Source organism: Numida meleagris, chromosome 4 (assembly GCF_002078875.1).
Source record: "Numida meleagris isolate 19003 breed g44 Domestic line chromosome 4, NumMel1.0, whole genome shotgun sequence".
Classification (NCBI taxonomy): domain Eukaryota; kingdom Metazoa; phylum Chordata; class Aves; order Galliformes; family Numididae; genus Numida; species Numida meleagris.
Genome location: NC_034412.1, coordinates 29,465,678 through 29,484,156, shown reverse-complemented (window position 1 = coordinate 29,484,156; position 18,479 = coordinate 29,465,678). Strand labels below are relative to the sequence as shown.

Here is an 18,479-nt window from a genome sequence, read left to right as displayed (position 1 = left end):
ATTATTTATTCAGTCATCTCAGAGTTGCAGGATCTGTGTTTTGTTTTTAACTTCTAGCAGTGTTACAAACACTAAACGGGTAAGGTAGGTTTTTTGGGTTTGTTTGTTTGTTTGTTTTGCTGAAAGCCATCACCAATCAAGCCCCCTTTTTGAAAGTTCTGTAGCTTTGATTTTAACATTATTGAACTTACTTAATTTTAATGCATGAGTATACTTTGTACTTTGGCATCAGAGGTAATGCCAGCTATTTCAACTGAGAATGAATGAACAGAGAGGAACAAAATGATAATGACTTTCTGCATACCATCAATACCAACTGAAAGGTAAGTGTCACTGAAGCTTGTTCTTCCTTCGAATGGTCTAAGAATGGTAGTATTATTTTTATTGGCAAACAGCATAGCAACTCAGTTCTCCGTGGTAAATGTAGAGATGGTCTTGATTCCTGTGAAAAGAACTGATGCGGGCTCAAGATGTAGGAGATTCTGTGGTATTGCACGGCCGTGTACACTGTTCAGCTGAGCTGGTAGAACAAAACAGCTCTGTTCAGGAGTGGTTCCTATTCTACTTATTGTCTCAGACATGTTGTGACTGAGATTAAGTTGTTTGATTCCTGATGCCATCATCTAATTTAGCATAATTTTGGAATTCACTAGAGGGAAAAAAAAGAAGGCAAATTGTCAATTTCAATTAAGTAACCTTTTCTCAGTTTCAGTTTCTTCAGAAAGATTCAAAAACAGTTCTAAAAAGGCATCATCATTGAATAAAGACGGGGAACTTGAAGACAGCAGCAGAGAGCAAGCTGAGTTACCATTTTTTGCTTTTCAAAAAGTCAGAAGCAGAGTTAAATTAACCCACCAGAAAAAAAATGTAAAAGCTGCAATGTTATGACAGCCCTAGAAAATATTATTCTAGCTACCAATTACTTACACTTATAACCTTAAACAGAAAGCTTTACTGCTGTAGACTTCCTCTAAAATCATTACTTTGCAAAAAAGAAAAACTTACAAGCCAGCCCAGCACCAAAAACCACAACTCCAAACCAAGTAACTGTAATTGTTTACAACTAGCCAAAATAAAAAACCTTTACAGGAAGTGGAGAGAAAAGATGTATTCAGTAGCTCAGCAACAATTCCTTTGTGCTAGTACATCGCAAGTGCCACTGTAGTGAATGAAACCATATCTTCTTAAAATGAAGTTACATAGCATCAAATTTCTTCCAGGTATAAGTTAAACAAAACATTTGCTGTAGAAGATGTGTGTTCCCTAAGTGCTAGATATCTGGCCAAACACAAGTATGCCAGTAAAGGAAGGTAAGCAATTACTGTACAATACAGGAAAGCAGTAATATTGTTCTAAAACAAGAAAATCTTTTTAAACATGTTCGTAAGTGCTTATTGCCGATATCTGAAAATTAATATATCATTTTTCTAGTGAGGCATTAACAGTATAGTTCTAATTCTTGTTTAACATTCTCCTACTAACAGCTGCAATTTTACAGCCTTACCTGTGTGAGTCTCCCACCGCTGTCCATAGGCCCAAAGTTCTCGATGAAATGAGACAAACCCATTGGTATCATTGATTGAAAAGAAAAGTGTACCCCTTAGCTTCCATTCTAATGCCAGTATGACCTTCCTCACTAGGAATTCTTTATTTTTATTTTTTTTTAAAAAGCAAAATAGTTATATGAAACCTAAATATTCTATATGTAAGTAAAAGAAGTATCTCTCCAAGCACCAAGCTTCCGTCACAGATATAAGGCACATTTGCAGTGGCATATTCAAAACATTAAAAAAGCAACAATATCATAGGTTAAAAAAAGAAAAAAGCAGCTACTTCTGTTCAAAGAGTTCTAGTTTGAATTCTATAAGTCACTCACTCATAAATGAACCTAATATACCAACCTTACCAGAAATAGCTGTTGATTGGAAACAATACAGGAACCGACACTAGAACCAGAGCAGCAGCCAATTGTCTGTGTAACAGAGTGAGCCGAGAGCTAGATTTCAGAGTCTGCTTCCCGATGAAATTACATCTTAAAAGGCAAGCACCACAGAAACTGGCTGGAATTCTGAATTGTCAATGCTGCTGTATCATGTGGTCATGATTTCACTGCTGCTGGAGTAGCTGGTGGGTACTTTGCAATCTGCAGCAGCGGGAGGTTTCCCGTGTTTTGACAAAAGAAGCGTTATGACTACAGTGCACGGCAAAAACAGTGATCCTGTCAGGCCCCCAGTAATAAGCAAAATGCTGTTTTCAGAGTTCCTCCTTGTTCTTTCCAGAACTGGCCTGTTACAGTGTGCCAGTTGGGAACTTGTCTTTCTGGGTGTTGACAGCTTTGTTGGAACAGTCTGGTGCAATATGCTGAATGTTTGTGCCCCTGTTTTTATCCACTCCATTGTCTTGCATCGTGACCAGGGAGTCTGGGTTGGCTCTGCTGCTGCATTTAAAGGCTAAAGGTGCTAATTCTTCCATTAGCAGAGGATAACATGTGTTGGTAGTTGAGACTTTTGCCATTGTGCCTGTGTGTGTTCTCCTTTGCTCAAACCATGTAGATAGTATGAATGTACCATTCTGGGCGTGCCATCACCTTCAGAAAAACAAAACCCAGATACTCCTAATGCACATGTGCTTACTATGAACTGGAAGATGCCGTGTTGCCAAATATGTCTATGAAAACCAATGGCAGAAATACATACTTGGTGATAAGATTCATTTTTAATGCAGCTTTCTGAAGTAGGTCAGGTAAACTGTTCTAAAAGAGCCTGTTTCTTTCTAGAGTTAATGTAGAAAGGCTACTGCAACTACCGAACACTCTGGTCTTAATTTTGGTGACAAGAACCCAACCTCAGAAGACCGAAGATGAAAGAAATTTGCAATAATCTATTTTAAGGCAGTATGCATAGTTTTACTTCCTATCGTATATAAACTGCTTGCCATTTATTTTTACCAGTTGCAAGAAAATTCAAAGTTTATTTCTTATTTTTTTTTCTATATCAGTGACACCTGCCTAAGTGACAGGCATACCTACAGGCTCTGCAGCCTCAAGGCTGCACTGTTAGTGAGACAAAACAAAGTAAATGTGTTGCTGAAGTCAGATGTGTCCTGCTGACTAACAAAGCACCTACCCACCGGTACCTGTATGCTGTTCTCTACACCATAGTCTTTCATCATGAGAGAAATGCTTGTGTGATTAATTAACTGACAGCTTACCTGGAAGAGTGGAGCAGATGACAGGCTGAAACTATCAGAACTGGGCTGTTTTACCAGAGGAAAAGCATCTGCACGATGAGCTGCTAACGTAGAATGAAACTCTAGGTTTCCAAAGGCTCTTGCTTGTGTCTCAGGTTGAGTTTTATCCTAAAAGAAGCAGACTTATTATTTACATATACACTCAGAAATCAAAGGTCTAAAAAATCCATGCTGCCATATCTGTCTAACAGCATACTCCCCCACTGTCTGGGCTGTACTTGGGCACATACCTGACACGTTCTCGATGTTGCAGCTGAAGAAGTCACTGAGGTTCTGAACTGGATCCACCATCACTCGGCCGTACGTTTCAGATTCTAGCAAACCAGATTGATACACTTTACATATTTTCAGTCAATCTGTAATTATTAAAGCAAGTTATTACCTAAGCTGAAGTGTATTTTTTTCCTTTAAACTTGAAGACTGCCATACTTCAGGACTGTCACAACTAACTTATCATGGGCTTCAGTATTTTTTATCTGTTACGGTCCATACTGATGCAGTTCTTACAGTGCAGCTATAAGTAAGCCTTTTCGTTCACTAGAGGGCGACCTACATTCACGTATACAAAGCTACGCACCGTGATAGCCTTCTAGCAAGCAAAACAAAGTTCTTCACAGAACAACTGGGTTTCAGACAAACAGCTCAAATAAGAGACCAAATAAAAACCAAATAATTTCTGATCTAAGACTACCTTTACCAGGAGTTTTCCTAGAACCTGTTAACAGTTCCAGTCAGTGATTGAGAACACCTGCCCTAGCCAGAACTCAATAATAATAAAAACATAATCCAGAGTGAGCAGCTTGGCTAAGCCAGATGTGGCTATTGTGCATCTAGTCTGCATTGAAAACAGCTGTAGAATCAAGTCCTGAGGGGTCTCAGGCATACAAGCATTCAATTTCTCCACTTCTTACTAGAATGACTGAAACACTAAAATTACTCAGCTCTCTCAAATCTGGGCAACTGGTTCTACAGGAGGCAGCTTTAAAGCAAAACAAGCAGAGTGAAGGCAGTGTGTGATTACGCACACTGTGCAAATTTTCAGTACTGCAGTTTCAGATACCTGCACCTGAATTGTACACTTACCTTTGGAATGCTTTTCCTATCAGAGCCCATAAACAGAACCCAAATCTATCATCTTTCGTCATGGTTTTATGATTTTTGTTATTGGTATTCCATATCATAACATCATGTAGTGCACTGGGAGTTGAAGAGCTAATGTTCCAGTTTTGTGGATTGTCAGTATTTCCCAGTACCTGGTTCTCAGAAGAGAATAAGAACTACATCCCCCAGAGGACTTTGTGTTTCTGTTTTCTATTAAGAGGGAAAGACAAAACTGTTTGCACATCATGAGACATCCCCTTTTTCCCTTTCTGCTCGTCTCTACAGTGTGCGTGCCATCTCGCCTTCAGCATTAAAGGCCTTCAGTTTTAGACACTCAATCATTTTATTTGAATTTATTATCTTCAATTCCGATTGCATTGTATTATATTGGGTTATCTTGCATTCTGATATATTTAGTAAATCAACTTTCCTCCTCAGATTGTTGCCGCTGTTTTGTTTTTAGGCCCATCTTCCTACCCTTTCCCTTTTCCCCCTTCCCCCTTTCCTGGGGCGTGGGTCTGTGACTTCCCCCGCCCCATTAGTCACGGAACCAGGCCAAACTGGCCCGTAAACCATTGGCAACGGGTGTGAGAAATGCTTTCATGCACTGCAAGTTTGCGGAGATAAGCTCTGGAGCAAATAGCAGCATTAAGCCCCATGCACACAATCCTACAATCCCCCAAACCTGAAATATTAGTACCTCATAGTGACAACAGAAAATGACGTGTCACTAGTAAAGACAAAACGATCTTTTTCAAAGTGCCTCAATCCTTCCTCTCAAATGCCACAGGTCCAAAACACTTCTCTATCCTAAGCAAACAGCTACAAGGTGTGAAAACAATGCCAAATACTCACTAGGTCAGGTAGAATGAAAATAACAGAAATAGATGCAGTCAGTGTTATTTTACTAGTGTGTAAAAGCAAAAATTCTACAGACATCTCATTAAATTATACTCTCTTTGGAACCATGCACAAAATTGGTGAGGAATAAACAAAGTCATTTCATTATAGAAATACTAATTTGAAATTGCTTCCAGCATCTGCATTGCTAAAAAGCATCCAAATGTCTCAAGTATGAGAAGCTAAATAGTTATCAGTATTTACTGCCTCTCTATCACTGTTTTGCGATGATCCCAGTAGTCGAGTTCTGAGAGAAATGAAGGACAAGTTTCTCTAAAATTTATGATTACTCATTTAGCCAACCTATGTTCCAAACAGAAATCTATAATATGATTCTTCTGCCTCGCATTCCATAATGAAACTGGAATATTCAGCAGGATGTTCATTTGGGATGAAAAGGTTTGAATTTTGAACTAGGTCAGCTACAGGCTTAATGCATGGAAATGGGAATTTGAGTCCCCTGTGACTTAATCTCCTGTCTTTGAAAAGACTAAACATTTACATAGTCTGTGGAACTGCTCTTTGAAACAGAGTTTAAACACCTCACATTCCCATCCAACCTAACAGAGGGGCTGATCTCTTGAGATGTAGCACATTTTTCACCAAACACCACCTTTATGCTGGAACATTTCAATTTGCAAAAAGTCAGTGATGTGTGACAACCAGGGATCTGATCCACAGAGCTCATTTAAAGCAGTTCTGTTTTGTAAAAATATTACGCCTTCAAATGAGTTGGAACCTGAAATAAGAGTATTGTCCATTCTCACTAATACTGATTATAATAATAATAATAACACATTAACAGAAAATAGGCCAATAAGAAATGGCTGGCCAGTTTTGGTATTTGATTCCTTTAAAAAATACTTCCACGTCTATTGATGACGATCGTAATTAGTGTTTTAATAAGATGCCTGAAGAAGAGCAGACATAAATCTGCTATTCTTAGGACTGCTGTGAAATTACTGAAGGTTGTTTTCAATGTAGCACAGGAAGAATAATGTGTAAACTCTGGAAAACTGCACACAAAGATACGAAGGCATTGTTTTTTTGCCAATCATACCACGCGGAGCACAAAAGCAGATGATTATGTTAAATATTTGAGAATGTATAACTAAATTGCTCCTGAAACACTAAATGATAACTATTTCCAGAGATTATAGGCCTCATAAAAGAGCACTAGGACCCCAAACCTTCAGCAGTTGGACTGAGTCTGAAATGTAATGGCAAGGGTTGGCATTAAGGTGAATCTATTTTTGCATTTGTTGCAACGTAAAGCTAACAAATGAATTCTGTGAATTTGGGGGCAACGAGAGATGCCAAGTTATCTGGCAGATTAGCATGTGAAGGAAATGAAACTGTCACACAGAAATGACCGCTAGCAGAATCAAATGTAGATTTAAAATGCACCCTGGAAATATCTCTTAGAAAAGCTTCAACAACAAAGAATTTAGTGACTTCCCAAAGGGCAGGAGATTGTGTATTACACCAAATCAACCAGCAATACCCCTCCACTGAAAAACGAGAGATGAAGAGCTAAAAGTGTCTGAAATAAAAAGTTATCAAAAGAAAAAGTGGGACCCTAGAACTAGGGTCATGGGTTGCAGCATTTAAAGGCAGAAGTGTTAGTCCCATGGGTGCAAGAAGAGATCCAGAGCGATCCATTTCTTTTGGAAGATCGGAGCACTCTTGTATGCCGAAGAAACCAGACACGATGTCCTTGTTTCCATATCACTAGGAAAGTTCTTGTAAATCCAGCAAACCACTACTGACCCCAGAAATATGCACAAATGGAACATATGCACTACTGTTCCTTATTTACTACACATAATCATTTGTTTTACACAAAGGTTACTATATTTTGAGCATATAGGTAACAAATAATACTGCAAGCTTCTAAAATCTACAAAAAAATAAAAACAAACACTCCTCAAATACTCTCAGTGCAAAGCGTACCTTCTTTCAGCAAATTCCTTTTTCTAAATTCATTTATTCTACATCATTTCCCTCTCCAAATAACACTGGATGGAAACTTCCAGAACGTTTTTTAAGCACAAAATACTAGGCTGTTCTGCAGAATTAAAAGTATTATTTAAAAAAACAAAAAAAGCATACAGTTGGATAGCTAACCCAATTATTCAAAATGAAAGGCTTTAACCTGTCAGTGAAGTTCAGTCGAACTCATCTCGATGACCAGCCAAAACCTACAGGATTTCAGCGTAACGCAAATGTTGATGATACCAGATGACTACCTTGGAAGCCTGCAGCATAAACAGACATTGATTCTGTATTCTGAAAGTGTGCCGGTCAGTATTGTAAAATCATAACACTGTTTTGAACAAGCATCTTAGAATTCGTCCTGTGGCAAACTGTAGCCAGCTGCAGTCAATCTGCTCTATAGTATCTTTAATTTGTTGAGCATAGAAGAAGGAAGTATGGTGCAGTGGGGGAAAAAAAAAAAAGCAGAAATGATAGGAGCGTGCTATCCAACAGGAATTAGAGATCCAACAGCCTTTGTATCATTATCACATGCTAGCCTAGTGTCATGGTTTTATGATCTTTGTTATCGGTATTCCACATTGTAACATCATGTAAAGCACTGGGAGTTCAAGAGTTAATGCTCCAGTTCCGTGGACTGCCGACTTTCTGGGTGCCTGGTTCTCAGAAGAGAAGAACTACGTATCCCAGAGGACTTTGTGTTCATAGGGAAAGATAAACTCCTCACAAGTCACGAGACTCTCTTTTTCTGCTGTTCGTCTTGGCAGTAAAACATCTAGCTGTTTCACCTTCAGCTTTAGAATAAGGCCTTTGGTTTCGGACACCCTCTCATTTAATTTGATTTATTAGCTTCAATTCCAATCATATTGTATTATATTGTGTTGTCTTGCATTCCAATACCAAATTTAGTAAATTAACATTCCTCCTCAGATCGTTGCCACTGTTTTTTCTTTAGGCCCATCTCCCATCTCCCTACCCTTCCCCCTTTTCCCTTTCCCCTTTCCCCTTTCCCGGAGTGTGGGTCCATGGGACCCCCTGCCCCAGTAGTCACAGAACCAGGCTGAATGGGCCTGTGAATTGCTGACACCCCTTCCCCCCACCTTCTTTTGGGCCAGTGGGCCAGTGGGCCTGCTGTCCCCCTGTCATGGACACAGATAGATCTAGAGATAACTCCGTGACAGTTATTGGTGGAGAATGTGGGCATTCTGAACCAAATCCAAACTTTTTAACACTAGCAGAAAAAAAAAAAAAAGGATTTCTTAAAGTCAAGGAGTTGCAGAGCGCTGTAGCTAGCTTTGACCTTCATAGATTAGATTATAGGCCAGGCGGTCTGCCAGACTCTGGACACTGTACTGAGTTTTTTTCCTTTTAGCAACCACCAGCTATGTATCTGTTCTTTATTTTAGGAGTGCTATATGAAGGATTAAAGGCCATTATGCTTTTTGGAATGTACTGGTTTCTTATTAAGCTCATCATTTTCTGTTTTGGAGTTGCATACATATATAACCAATTAAAGGCACTGATGGAGACACCTGCTTGGTACCTATATACAGTGTTGTATGATTTGAATATTGACAGTTACATCCCAGAGGGAGTAGCTGATTTTACAAACAACACGATGTTGAGACCGGTTTCCAGGTTCTCTTCAGTTCCTTACACATCTTTGGAATGCCAAATTAATGGTCATAATATCAATTCCCCTGAATGTATCCCTCCTCATTTATATTATCTGGAAGAAGCCTTCCCCAAAATCAGAGAATGCTGAGTGGCACGGAATATGGAGAGGTTTAGGAACTAAACAAATGCAAGAAAGAAAGGAAACACCAACTGTAAGAAAGAAGGGGAAACAGTGGAACATCCAACTGCAAGAAAGAAGGGGGAAAAAAAGGAACATCTGACTACAAGAAATAAAGGGAAAAAAGGGAACATGCAGCTGCAAGGAAGAAGAGGATAGAAGGGAATGTCAAGAAAGAAGGGAACCTCCAACTGCAAGCAGAGAAAAAAAGGGAGCCTCTAACTGCAAGGAAGAAGAGCAAAGAAGGGAACCTCCAACCCAAACTGAAAGAAGGAAGAGGAAATAATGGAAACTCCAACACTCCGACGTGCTCCTCTGTGATGACGACGACACACTCCTCTGTGACAATGACTACGATGCGCTCCTCTGTGACGACAACGATGACGACGATGACATGCATCTCAGTTACAACGATGATGACGATGACTCGCTCCTCATCGTTGTCGTCACAGAGGAGCACGTCGTTGTCGTCGTCGTCGTCGTCTCTGAGGAGCGAGTCTCTATCATCATTGTTGTCACAGAGGAGCGAATTGTCATCATCATCACAGAGGAGTGAGTCATCATCATCGTCATCACAGAGGAGTGAGTTGTCATCATCGTTGTCACAGAGGAGCGTGGTGTTGTCGTCATCGTCACAGAGGAGCACGTCATCGTCACAGAGGAGCGTGTCATTGTCATCATCGTCACATAGGAGCGCGTCATTGTCGTCGTCGTCGTCACAGAGGAGCGAGTCATCATCATCATCACAGAGGAGTGAGTCGTCGTTCTCGTTGACATCACAGAGGAGTGAGTCGTCGCTGTCGTCGTTTTCGTCACAGAGGAGTGCGTCATTGTCGTCGTCACCAAGGAGCAAATTTTCGTCATTGTTGTCATAGAGGAGTGCGTCGTTGTTGTCATTGTAACAGAGAAGCGCGTCATTGTCGTCGTCGTCATCACAGAGGAGTGAGTCATTGTCGCCGTCGTTGTCACAGAGGAGTGAGTTATTGTCACCATCATCACAGAGAAGTGGGTAATGGTTGTCGTCATCATCGTCACAGAGGAGTGAGTCATCATCGTTGTCATAATCACACAGGAGCAAGTCGTTGTTGTCAGCATCACAGAGGAGCGCGTTGTCGTCATCGTCACAGAGGAGCGACTTGTTGTCATCATCGTCGTCACAGAGGAGCGACTCGTCGTCATCGTCATCACAGAGGAGCGTGTCATCGTCGTCAACACAGAGGAGTGAGTTGTCATCATCGTTGTCACAGAGGAGTGCGTCGTTGTCGTCGTCACTGTCACAGAGGAGCGAGTTGTTGTCGTCATCACAGAGGAGCGCAGTGTCGTCCCAAAGGAGCACGTTGTCATCATCATCGTCGTCACAAAGGAGCGAGTCGTTGTAGTCATCATGGATGAGCGAGTCGTCGTTGTCGTCGTCACAGAGGCACGAGTCGTTGTAGTCCTCGATGACGATGACGACGACGACAATGACGATGCACTCCTTTGTGACGATGACAATGATGACGACGACTCGCTCCTCTGTGATGACGACAATGACGATGATTACGCGCTCCTCTGTGACAACAATGATGATGACAATGACGCGCTCCTCTGTGACGACAATGACGCACTCCTCTGTGACGAAAATGACACACTCCTCTGTGACGATGACGACAATGCGCTCCTCTGTGACGACAACGATGATGATGACATGCACCTCAGTTACAACGATGACGATGATGACTTGCTCCTTGTCGTTGTCATCACAGAGGAGCACGTCGTTGTCGTCGTCATTGTCTCTGAGGACCGAGTCTTCATCATCGTCGTCTTCATCACAGAGGAGCAAGTCATCATCGTTGTCACAGAGGAGCACGTTTTCGTCACCGTTGTCAAAGTGGAGCATGTTGTCATCACTGTTGTAACAGAGGAGCACACCATTGTCATCATCGTTGTCACAGAGGAGCGAGTTGTCGCCGTCGTCATCACAGAGGAGCGGTGTCATCATCGTCGTCACAGAGGAGTGCGTCGTCGTTGTCACAAAGGAGCGAGTTGTCGTCGCTGTCGTCATCACAGAGGAACAAGTTGTCGTCATCGACTGCGACCATGACACGCTCCTCTGTGATGACGATGACGACGACGACATGCTCCTCTGTGACAACGATGATGACGACGATTCGCTCCTCTGTGAAGACAACGACAACACGCTCCTCTGTGACGACGACGACAACACGCTCCTCTGTGACGACGACGACTACGGCGACAACTCGCTCCTCTGTGATGACGACGACGATGACGATTTGCTCCTCTATGACGACGATGACGACAATGACGACGTGCTCCTCTGTGACAACGACGACAACGACGACTCACTCCTCTGAGACGACAACGACGACGGCAACTCACTCCTCTTTGACAACAAAGTCAACGACGATTCACTCCTCTGTGACGACGATGGATGATGATGACAACGACGACGACGACGACTTGCTCCTTTGTGATGACGACGACAATGATGCGATCCTCTGTGATGATGACAACGACTCAGTCCTCTGTGACAATGACAACTCGCCCCTCTGTGACAACGACAACAATGACGACTCACTCCTATTTGACAATGACAACAACTCGCTCCTCTGTGAAGATGACGACAATTACGACTCACTCCTCTGTGACAGTGACGACGATGATAATGAAGATGCTCCTCTGTGATGATGATGACTACGACGATTATGCGTTCCGCTGTGACGACGATAACAACACACTCCTCTGTGATGACAATGATGCACTCTTCTGTGACGATGACGCGCTCCTCTGTGACGACAACGACGACACACTCCTCTGTGACGATGGAGCGTGTCACCATCGTCGTCGCTGTCACAGAGGAGTGCGTCGTCGTCATCATCGTTGTCACAGAGTAGAGCGTCATCGTTGTCGTCACAGAGGAGCAAGTCGCCGTCATCGTGGTAGTCACAGAGGAGCATGTCGTTTTCATCGTCATCGTCACAGAGGAGCGCGTTGTCGTTGACTCTGATGTCACAGAGGAGTGTGTCGTCGTCGTCATCACAGACGACCGTGTCGTCATTGTTGTCGTCAAAGAGGAGTGATCCGTTGTCGTTGTCGTCACAGACGAGCGCGTCATAGTCGTTGTCGTCATCACAGAGGAGCACATCATTGTCGTTGCTGTCACAGAGGAGCGCGTTGTCATTGTCATCATCATCACAGAGTAGTGAGTCGTCGTCGTCGTTGTCAAAGAGGAGCGCATCGTCGTCCTCACAGAAGAGCGCATCATTGTTGTCGTCGTCATCACAGAGGAGTGCGTTCTAGTCGTCATCGTTGTCACAGAGGAGCGCGTCGTCGTCATCGTCATCGTCACAGAAGAGTGAGTTGTCGTTGTCATCGTCGTCACAGAGGAGTGTGTCGTCATCGACGTCATTGTCACAGAGGAGCGCGTCATCACTGTCATCTCAAAGGAGCGCATCGTCATTGACGTCCTCACAGAGGAGGGCATCGTCGGCATTGTTGTCATAGAGGAGCGCATCATATTCGTCGTTGTCACAGAGGAGCGCATCGTTGTCATCGTCGTCAGAGAGGAGTGTGTCGTCGTCATCGTCGTTGTCACAGAGGAGTGTGTCATCATCGTTGTCGTCAAAGAGGAGCGATTCGTTGTCGTCGTCACAGAGGAGCGCATTCTAGTCATCATCGTTGTCACAGAGGAGCGAGTCGTCGTCGTCGTCGTCACAGAGGAGCAAGTTGTCGTCGTCATCACAGAGGACCGAGTCGTTGCCGTTGTCATCGTCACAGAGGAGTGCGTCATCGTCGTTGTCACAGAGGAGCATGTTGTTGTCATCGTCGTCACAGAGGAGCGCGTTGTCATTCTCGTCGTCACAGAGGTACGAGTCATTTTCATAGTCACAGAGGACTGAGTCGTCGCCGTCATCATCGTTGTCACAGAGGAGCGTGGTGTTGTCGTCGTCGTCACAAAGGAGCGTGTCATCGTCATCGTCGTCACAGAGGAGCGCATCGTCGTCATCATTATCATCACAGAGGAGCACGTCGTTGTCATCGTCATCAGAGAGGAGGGCGTCGTCATTGTCGTCATCGTCAGAGAGGAGCGAGTCATCGTTGACTTTGTTGTCACAGAGGAGTGAGTTGTCGTCGTCGTCGTCATCGCAGAGGAGGTCACCGTCACAGAGGAGTGTGTTGTCATCGTTATCGTTGTCACAGAGGAGTGAGTTGTCGTCGTCGTCGTCATCGCAGAGGAGGTCACCGTCACAGAGGAGTGTGTTGTCATCGTTATCGTTGTCACAGAGGAGTGAGTTGTCGTTGTCATAGAGGAGTGCGTTGTCATCGTCATCTCAAAGGAGCGCATCGTCATTGATGTCCTCACAGAGGAGGGCGCCGTCATCATCATTGTCATAGAGGAGTGCATCGTCGTCATTGTCGTCAGAGAGGAGCACGTCGTCATCGTCATCAGAGAGGAGCGTGTCGTCATACTTGTCGTCAAAGAGGAGCGATTTGCCATCATCGTCGTCACAGAGGAGTGCGTCGTCATTGTCATCATTGTCACAGAGGAGCGAGTTGTCGTTGTTGTCACAGAGGAGTGCGTCACCATCGTCATCTCAAAGGAGCGCATTGTCATTGACGTCCTCACAGAGGAGGGCATCGTCGTCATCGTTGTCACAGAGGAGCGCGTCGTCGTCGTTGTCAGAGAGGAGCGCGTCGTTGTCAGAGAGGAGCGCATCATCGTCATAACAGAGGAGCGTGTCGTCATCGTTGTCGTCAAAGAGGAGCGATTCGTCGTTGTCGTCTTCACAGAGGAGCGTGTCATAGTCATCGTCATCACAGAGAAGCGTGTCATTGTCGTTGTTGTCACAAAGGAGCACGTGTCATTGTCATCATCATCACAGAGGAGGGTGTTGTCGTTGTCGTCACAAAGGAGCGCATCATCATTGTTGTCACAGAGGAGCGAGTCGTTGTCGTTGTTGTCAAAGAGGAGCACATCATCATTGTCCTCACAGAGGAGCACGTCGTCATCACAGAGGAGCGCGTTCTAGTCGTCATCATTGTCACAGAGGAGCGAGTCGTCGTCCTCGTCATCACAGAGGAGCAAGTTGTCGTCGTCATCACAGAGGACCGAGTTGTTGCCATTGTTGTCATCGTCACAGAGGAGTGCGTCATCGTCGTTGCCACAGAGGAGCATGTTGTTGTCATCATCATCACAGAGGAGCGCGTCGTCATCATCATCTCAAAGGAGCGCATCGTCACTGACGTCCTCACAGAGGAGGGCGTCGTTGTCATCGTCGTCAGAGAGGAGCGCGTCGTCATCGTCATCGTCATCAGAGAGGAGCGCGTCGTCGTCATCGTCGTCACAGAGGAGTGAGTCATCGTTGAATTTGTTGTCACAGAGGAGTGAGTTGTCTTCGTCGTTGCTGTCTCCGAGGAGTGAGTCGTCATTGTCGTCGTCACAGAGGAGAGATTCGTCATCGTCATCATCACAGAGGAGCGATTCGTTGTCGTTGTTGTCACAGATGAGCGCGTCATAGTCATTGTTGTCAACACAGAGGAGCGTGTTGTTGTCACTGTCGTCACAGGGGAGCGTATCATTGTCATCGTCACAGAGGAACGCGTCATTGTTGTCGTCTTCACAGAGGCACTAGTCATTTTCATGTTCACAGAGGACTGAGTTGTCGCCGTCGTCGTTCTCGTCACAGAGGAGCGCGTCGTCGTTGTCACAGAGGAGCGCATCGTCGTCATTGTCATCACAGAGGAGGGCGTCATCGTTGTCATCGTCACAGAGGAGTGAGTCGTCGTCATCGTCGTTGTCACAGGGGAGTGCATCATTGTCATTGTCTTTGTCACAGAGGAGTGAGTCGTCGTCGTTGTCGTCACAGGGGAGTGAGTCACTGTCATCATCACAGAGGACCGAGTCATTGCTGTCGACGTCACAGAGGAGCAAGTCGTTGTCGTCTTCATCGTCACAGAGGAGCACGTCGTCATTGTAGTCATCACAGAGGTACGAGTCATTATCATAGTCACAGAAGACTGAGTCATCACTGTTGTCGTCGTCATCGTCATCACAGAAGAGGGCGCCATCGTCGTTGTCATCACAGAGGACTGCGTCATTGTCATCGTCATCACCACAGAGGAGGGCGTCGCCGTTGTTGTCATCACAGAGGAGTGATTCGTCGTTGACTTTGTTGTCACAGAGGAGTGAGTTGTCGTCGTCATCACAGAGGAGTGAGCCGTTGTCGTCATAATCGTCACAGAGGAGTGCGTCATCGTTGTCATCGGCGTCACAGAGGAGTGCGTAGTCGTCGTCATTGTCACAGAGGAGCGCGTCGTTGTCGTCATCATCGTCACAGAGGAGGGTGTCGTTGTCGTCGCAGAGGTGCGATTCGTTGTCATCGTCACAAAGGAGCGCGTCATCATTGTTGTCATAGAGGAGCGAGTCGTCGTTGTCGTTGTCAAAGAGGAGCGCATCGTTGTTGTCCTCACAGAGGAGCGCATCATTGTTGTCATTGTCGTCGTCGTCACAGAGGAGCGAGTCATCGTCATCGTCGTCACAGAGGAGCAAGTTGCCGTCCTCGTCTTTGTCACAGAGGAGTGCGTCGTCGTCATCGTCATCACAGAGGAGCAAGTTGCCATCGTCATCATCGTCACAGAGGAGTGCATCATCGTCGTCGTCACAGAGGAGCGTGTTGTTGTCGTCGTCGTCACAGAGGAGCGCGTCGTCATTGTAATCATCACAGAGGTACAAGTCATTTTCATAGTCACAGAGAACCGAGTCGTCGCTGTCGTCATCATTGTTGTCACAAAGGAGCGTGTCGTCATTCATCGTCGTCACAGAGGAGGGCGTCATCAGCATTGTCGTTACAGAGGAGCACGTCGTTGTCATCGTCATCACAGAGGAGGGCATTGTCATCATTGTCATCGTCATCACAGAGGAGGGCATCGATGTTGATGGGGATGGGTATGTTTGGACGCAGATGGGAGGTGCCCAATAGTAGAATGGGGGCAATGTTCATGGACTTGAAGACAAGAAGTTGTATACAAACAGTTCCTTTTAGTGGTGGTTGAAGTTGTGTCTTCTGTGGCTGTAGAGATGGGTTGTGGGCCCTAATTGAGTGGCAGGTTGGTTTATCCATCTTAGAGGTCTGGGTGTTGCAGGAATATTGAGATGTTGTGGTAAGTGGATGATGCTGAAGGTGTTTTCCACACTTGGTGATTCTCTGATTCTGTCGTAGGTTGGTTTCGTTGCCTTAGAGGTTTGTGGTGGTTGAGGTGGTTTCTTGTTGTTTTTTTTTTTGGGGGGGGGGGGGTGTTGCAGGAATGTTGAGAGACTTGGTTTAATGAGAAGTGTTGTTGCTAGGTGGATGATGTTGAAGGTGTTTTCAAAGCTTGGTGGTTTTTTTTTTTTCTGTGGGAGGCTGCTTTATGTACATTAGAGGTTTGTGGCTTTTCTGACTGTAGAGATGGGTGAGTTGGACATTTCTGTGGCAGCTTGTTTTATTTGTCTTGGGTGTTTAGATGTTATGTTGAAGGATGATGTTTAGTGAGACCTACTGGTGGTAGGTGGATGATCTTGAAGTTGTTCTTGAACCTCGGTGGCAGCAGTGATGCTGCTTAGTTTGGGTGTTGGAAGCACAGTGCTAGGTTGGATAATTGTGATGGTATTTTGTAATATTGGAGATTTCTAGTAGTCTTTGACAGTGTGGTCTTGTTCTTCATGTGTTTTCATTTTTTCGAATCATCGCTGGAAAACATTATTTCCCATGTAGGCATACATAATGTAACACTGGTTACGTGAAGTCTATGGTACTGTCATGGTTTTATGATTTTTGGTTATTGGTATTTCACATCATAACATCATGTAGTGTATTGGGAGTTAAAGAGTTCGTGCTCCAGTTCCATGGAGCATGGATAGTTCTGAGTACCTGGTTCTCAGAAGAGAACTACTTCATTCCCCAGAGGACTTTGCTGCCCTGTTACTGTTTTCTGGTCAGAGGGAAAGATAAAACTGCAGATCACGAGACCTACCCTCTTCTCATCCTGTCTCTCCTCCCAGCAGCATCTCGCTCCCCAGCCATCTCACTGTCGGTATTAGAGCAAGGCCTATTTTCATTTTGTACACTCTCTCTCATTTTATTGGATTTATTAGCTTAAATCGTAATTATATTGTATTATATTGTGTTATTTTGCATTCTGATATCTTATTTAGTAAATTAGTTTGTTTCTCCTCAGGTCGTTGCCGCTGTTTTGTTTTTAGGCCCATCTCCCTCCCCTTTTTCCCTTTTCTCTTTCCCGGGGCGTGGGTCCCCCACCCCAATAGTCACGGAACCGGGCCAAACGCCCGTAAATCATTGACAGGTACCATAAAAGATAAATATATAATTGCCTTGGATGACAGCCTCAGTGCTTGCGCTTTATCAAATGAGGGAGTGCCTTGTAAATTACCCGGAGAAAAAACTGGAAATCATACAGCATGCATGGAAGAATCTCCTGAATCTCATATCAGCACACCGGTTAAGCTTGTTTCATTTTCCTTTATTATTAGAGCTCACAAACACTTCATACTAGTATTTATCCTTCTGCCTTGATTACTGATTCTAGGATACAGTTACTATCACTTTTGCTTCATGCACTAACAGTTGTATTATTTCTAATTTTTGAAGTAATGTCAGCATGTCTTTGACAACAGCCTCATACACCTACTAATACAAAAAGGAAAAGCAACGTCATAGGATCTTGCTCCTATGCAGATGAGCATGAAACTTGAAGTAACTTCATGGCTTGTGTCTCAAATTCCATTCTGGATAACTCTGAGATTTACTGTTTACAGGAAATGAAGCAACTTTATTTTGATTTAGAATAGTTTAAAAACAGCAAACATGAAAAATCTACATCAAATCTAGAGATACGGTTTAACTGAATGGGTTCATCTCAAGTTGAAATCCACCATTAATTATGCCTTTAAGCAAATAAAAAGGAAATTCACACAGTCAAAGCATCAATAGCTACTTGTAATAAACACCTCACCAAAATTCTTGATGTGATGAATACTTATTTCTGATTTCCTTTTATTAATGCATTACATATCGTGACTTTACACCTGAGACAAATTTTCTCCTTCCTTCTTTTGAAGGATAGACAAGAAATACATTACAACTTTCTGTGGTAAATCTTGCAGTAAAGGGGATCTGTAAGTACTCAGAAAGATAAAAAATAAAAATGCAAGTTCTAAGAAATGTGACTATCCATGGGGAAATGTAAAAGTCACGTTCAATTCATTTCATCGTCCTTACTGCAGAAATTGACTCTCTTACAGACAGTCTTTACCTTTACCTAAATACTGGCAAAATTCTTTACTTAAAAATGTGTTTAAGAAATCTCTCAGGTACCCTGAATTCACGCATGGTATCCACCAAAGATAAGAAACAATTCTTTCAACTCAAAAACTCTGCAG

At 43.8% G+C, this 18,479-nt stretch overlaps 1 protein-coding gene across 1 annotated transcript; it reads right to left on the bottom strand.

Annotated features, from left to right (window-relative positions):
• On the bottom strand, positions 1–15,990 carry LOC110397531 (mucin-22-like). The gene is given in 3 exon segments (XM_021393922.1): positions 1–11,268; positions 11,329–13,884; positions 13,887–15,990. Coding segments are annotated over 3 exon segments (6,642 nt in total). The 5' UTR covers positions 15,848–15,990; the 3' UTR covers positions 1–9,143.